A 5,615-nucleotide genomic window follows, 5' to 3' on the forward strand; every position below is an offset into this window, starting at 1 on the left:
TGGAAGTGTTTTTCAGAGAAACAAGTATGTGAACTTAGCATGTTTCCCAAATATCTGCAAACATATTATGGTATTTCTATGCTTTAGTAGAGTGAAAAAGTTACATACAGCACCTTTAATGATCAGCTGTTTATATGAACAGACTGAAACATGCAAAAACTATTTAACATTAAACAGAAAAAAACCCATAATGATTGGCCTATTGCTCCGTCCACATGTTTTCATGCACATTTCACATGCATCAAAAATGTGTCCACATTAACTGGAATTTACATTAAAACAAACAGTGAGGACTTTGCCGTCTTGTTTCAGAACGCTGCACACCACTGATATTTATTATTCATTATTTGTGCATTTTTATGGCCAGACGAATCTGCTCCAGCAGATTGTCTTTGTTGTTTGTGATGTTTTTTCCAGCGACCTCCATCAGTTCAGTGATCTCCTCAGCACTGTAAGGAGTGACACGAAAGGTCTCATATGTGTCCCACTTCTCCTCAATATCATCTTCATCTGATGAAACATTAACACACTTAAATCAGAACACAGTTGATATTTCAGTTTTATTCAGGACATTGTAAGATCATAACTTGCCTCCACAGTTGACCTCATTAAAGAGAGGGATGTGGATCACGGTTGGAGCGTTTTGGCCTTTGAACACATAGAAGTCCTTCGGTTTCTTTAAGTCTTCATCAGGAATGTTGACCTCAGGGAAAGGGATGTTTAGTTCCCCGCACATCTCAGCAGCATCCTTCACTGTCTGCAGTAGAAAAACAGCACATTATTGTTTGATTAAAAGGGTTAGACAGACATTTCAAGTTTAAATTTAAAGTATTTACCAAAATCGTCGAGATGAGAAACCCCCTCTGAGATAAATGAGAACGCTAACGGACAGCACTCAGGTATTATAAATAAATATGGTTAGATGAAAACCCATGCTTTTATTTTTAAATGGTTTTCTTTCTTGTTTTTTGACATACAGCATTTGAAATGATCTGTTAATGTGTTTATTTTAGATTAGTCTGAACTCTGTCACTATGAATGTCATGAGGAAAAAAGGAGAAAGATTATTTAAAAAAATCTCCTGTTGTGTTCTACAGAAGAAACAAGTCACGGGTTTGGAACGACATGAGAGGGAGTAAATGATGATTTTTAGGGGATTTATCTCTTAAAAATGAACTTCTGTGAGTGTATAAAACTCCAACAGTGAGTGAATTCTCTGTGCTTATAATACCATGAAAGGATCACCGTCACTGAAATCCAGTGAAATGATGAGGTCGATGTGTCTCTCTTCTCTCAGCACTGAGAAATAGGGAGAGTTCAGCAACAGTCCAGCGTCTTCATAGTCTCTCGTCTCACTTTTCAGAAGATCGGAGGGCACTGCTTTATCTGAGGGATCACAGCATTATTATATTATTCAGAATGAATTTCCAGTTAGCATCTGTCTATGAGTTTCTGTTCTCACCTTTCATGTCGTGAAGAAAGTCATATTTCCTGCCCCAGATATAATGAACCATGCAATTAAAAATACTCGCCCAAAGACCTGTAAAATAAATACACAGTGGTTCTTAAATTCAGTAAATGGTTCTGATACTGTTTTATATTCTGTATATGTTTTTAGTTGACATATTAGTAGATGTTTCATGATAGATTCTTCAGATTTAAAGTACATCATTATTTGTCTAAAGGTTCTTCTGTGGCATCAGTCTGTTAAAAACGGTTTTGTTGCCCTAGTAAAAAAAAAAAAACTGTACCAAAGTATATTTTACATCTATTAACATATTTATTAACATATCACTTTAATACTTACTGATATAAAATTATAATTCAACTTTTGGAGTATTTCTTTATTTCTCACTGCACATGTCTTAATATTATGCCTAAAATGTGTTTTGATATCATTATTAATAAGGATTGTATGATTGCTGTATAATATCAGTTTTTAAATGCATGATATTTAAAGTGTACTTAAAGTATACTTGCAATTGTTCCACTTTAGCACAATCAAATATATTTAAGTATATCTCAGACCTCAGCACTATTTCCCCACAGTTAAAGTGCATTAAGTACGAAATTAGTTGTTCCAGTTTAGCAGACTTTAAGTCTACCAGTTTTGTATTCCAAAAGTACAATTGCAGGGTATTTTTATTAAGCAAATAAATATGTAAATGTATCTGTAGTATTGTTACGGCGTCTAGTGAGATCCCCAGTACTCAGTCTCGAGCGCCTTCCCCTGAATACTAATGATGCATACTCCTCCTAGTATGCATCATTGGCGCTCTGATCACCTTCCACCTGTCAGCAATTAACTCTGAGCTCAAGCCTATATCTAGCCTGTTTACTCGGCGTCAGTTGCGAAGTATTGTCTCACTCCCGTGTTACATGTCTGAGCTTCTTTTTGAAAAAACCCTGAATCTTTGCTTGAACTAACCTCTCTGATTGTGTGCAGCCCGCCTTGTCAAACTCTGCCTGTCTCTGACCCTGATACTCGCCGCCAGGCCTGAACTTCTGCCCGTCTCTGACCTGCATGCTTGCTGCCAGCCCCGAACTCACGCCTGTACTACTTTTACGTTATTAATAAATTGTTGCACATGGATCTGTCTCCGCCTTCTGAGTCACAACAAGTATACTTGGCACAAAACAATGTATTTCAAATACATTTTAGTATATTTGTTTTTCACTAAGATGGTGCTATTGGAAGTTTTATGTGCTTTATTACAGTAAAGCACATTCGGTTTATGCATCAGTCTGGCTAGAAAATCAAAAATGAAGTACATTATACAAATCAACACATTGTAAAGACAGGTCAACCTACCAAAAGACCAGAAACTGCGGTAAAGACTAAAAAAATTAAACACATCCGCAGTGTATTGTTTCATATACTGTTTTGCATCAGCTATTTTAGCGACTTTCAATCGGCGTGTTTGAGAAATCAGCTGATGTTTGCCTCCAGAGATCTCTGAGAAAAGAGAAGAGGATTACTGTTTCATCAATTATTTGTAGTTTATTTTACTGTTTAAATGTTGCTGAAAGGCCATTAAAGATACATTTTCCAGCACACTTTTGTGTATTCTTACCGCTCAGCTTAGTTCTGATGGATTCATCGTAAGCAGACGGATCGTTGCCATTCAAAACCGAGAGATTCATGTCCACGAGATCCATGAGCACCTGGTAACATCGGTCTATGTGAGGGGAGTTTGACTCTTCTGAAGAAAACACACCTTGAACAAACATGAACACAGGGCAAAATGTCTTGAATATCAAGTGCTTTCCATCCCCAAATTTATGACATTCAGATATCAGGCGTTTTCAGGTGACACTCATCATTATAGCTCACTTTTATTTTCCATCAGTAAAGAGTTTAACTTTTTATTCCTCAGCAGGAAACATGAACAGATCATTAGACAATAAATTAATTATAATAATAATTTGTATTTATAAAGCGCCTTTCCCAAGCTCAAGGTCGATGTACAAGAAGATTAGTATGCATCACATAGGACATATACATATACAATATACAGTAACAAAACAGCAGAACACTAAACAGAGGAGGGTTGGAAATACTGTAAGAAAAGATAGGTTTTTAGCTGAGTATATAGTAGAAGTGTAATAAAGAGTTAGAGGAAGAGAATTCCAGAGTTTCGGAAACACAGCACTGAATGATCTTCCACATATACCACAAAAGATAAATCAACTTGTCAGTAAATAAAAGCTGTAATAAATGCTTTACCTTCCCTCGTTTCCATACGCATCCTCTTTTCTGTTCGTGTTTTAGATTTAGGTATTAAATGCTGTAATAACTCTGGAGGGAAATCAAACAGAATTAAGGTTCACATGATAATCAAATGACTCTCAGCTTTAGACAGAACTGAATCTTCAGAACAAATGAAGTTGCACCTTTTATTTTTTCCCAGAGGAATTTACAGTTCTCGTCTCCATCAGCTAAAGCGCTGCCGCACAGACCTGCAGAAACACATATAAGCTTAAAAGTGTTCACAATAAACAAAACGTATAATTTTTTTAATAAAATGCATAATACAGTCTGATTTAAGCTCTTATTGTTAAGCAAAAATAATCTCTCCTTTAAATCACTGTGTAATGAGAAGGTTTATGTTGAAAAGCAGCACCTCAGTGTGTTGGTGAATTTGCTTTTTTAATGATTTTTCAGCATTTCTAATTTTAATGCTTTATTATATTTCAGTTTTGACAGACCTGGGCCCGTATTTATTAAGCTTCTCAAAGTGCCCTTTTAGTCTTATGTGCTAATAATTCATGAAATTTACTCCATCTTTCAAACTTAAGTATAAAAGCAAGTTATCACATTTCTTAAGGCTAAGAATCACTCTTACTCCCCCAGTTATTTAAGACAGCTCGAGAGGTCTCTCAAGCGTTAGGAGTTGCCAGTAGGGGCTTGTGAAGGCACTGAGGAGACAGAGACCTGTGCGAATCTTTCAGGAGAGGAAGAATGTTTTTGAAATGTTTGACAACGAGCAGTTAATCAAACGGTATCGTAATGTATTCTCTTGAAAATTATTTATTGTCAAATGTGTGTTGAATGTAAACTTTCACTATTCAATGTAAATTCATCTGAGAATATTCTTAAATAAGGAAATCTATTAAGTGATTGGTCCATAACTATGTCGTCATCCAAAATCCCATTTGTGGCACAGCAAAGTGTTGTGAATCATTTTCAAGACTGACACTTAAGATTTAGTCCTACACTTCACTTAAATTACGACTGAGACGCTTGATAACTAACTTTTAAAAGCTGCTCTGAGCCAAGAATTGTTTTACTCTTAAGTCAATTCTTAGCAGTGTTCTTGTGAGTAATTCTCAGAGGCTTGATAAATGAGACCCCTGATCTCCAGATCAATCCCAGATACTATTGATCTGTTTTACACTATTCTCTAATTCAGGTCAATGTACAATGGAGAATCAAGAGAATGTAAGGTGATATTAGTTTGTTACCTTGCAGGTACAGCATGTCCATCTCAGGCTGGTGCTTGATCTTACGGCCATTTTCAAACTGACTGCCAAAGTTGGATGTTTCCACAAACGCTCCAGTGAGGGAATAACCGGCTTCATATGGAGTGATCTCAAACCAGGGGTCTGCAGACAGAAACACGTCCATATAACAGCTGACACAGACACATTAACTCTGTCTGTCTTTCACACACACACACACATACATAGACCTCCATCATTATTCTGTTTGCATTGCTTGTCGATCACTGTGTAGATGGGAAACGGGTCTTTACTCTTCTGGTCCCACTGATCTGAGAGTGTGTGTTCGTCTATCTGAAGAGAAAAAAAAACATCTGTTGGTGTAGGAGAGAACTAGGACAATTTATTCAGTCACAAACAAGCTCAAGTGAAAAACACCTGCTAGTGTAACCGGTTCTCGCTACCCATTCTGATTCTATCCAGGGTCTCCGGCCTGGAAAACTAAAGACCGCAGTCGCTTGCGTTACAACACACTTTTAGCCCAAAATTTTATTGTAAAAAAAAAAACACAGCAAGACCGCGAGACATTACCCAATGAAAAATGCAAGTAAGTTCTTACCTGTTCGTGGACAGTCAATAGCCGCGGGTGGTGTCCAAGTTTGTAAATAAAGACT

General features: G+C 36.8%; 2 protein-coding genes across 2 annotated transcripts; both read right to left on the reverse strand.

The window, feature by feature from the left end:
• Window positions 1-265: 265 nt before the first annotated feature.
• On the reverse strand, window positions 266-878 carry LOC311294138 (cytosolic phospholipase A2 gamma-like). Its single transcript, XM_084414840.1, has 2 exons — window positions 592-878; window positions 266-510 (listed from the first exon to the last, which is right to left on the reverse strand). The coding sequence occupies exons 1-2, from the start codon at window positions 734-736 to the stop codon at window positions 344-346; spliced, it is 312 nt and encodes a 103-aa protein (XP_084270966.1). The 5' UTR covers window positions 737-878; the 3' UTR covers window positions 266-343.
• Window positions 879-2,612: 1,734 nt separating this feature from the next.
• LOC311293791 (uncharacterized protein) lies at window positions 2,613-5,128 on the reverse strand (the record flags this gene model as incomplete). Its single annotated transcript, XM_084414276.1, has 5 exons — window positions 2,613-2,956; window positions 3,075-3,218; window positions 3,728-3,799; window positions 3,895-3,960; window positions 4,966-5,128. The coding sequence occupies 5 exons, from the start codon at window positions 5,126-5,128 to the stop codon at window positions 2,613-2,615; spliced, it is 789 nt and encodes a 262-aa protein (XP_084270402.1).
• Window positions 5,129-5,615: the final 487 nt, after the last annotated feature.

This window comes from Rutilus rutilus (genome assembly GCF_951802725.1).
Source record: "Rutilus rutilus genome assembly, chromosome: 7".
Lineage (NCBI taxonomy): Eukaryota > Metazoa > Chordata > Actinopteri > Cypriniformes > Leuciscidae > Rutilus > Rutilus rutilus.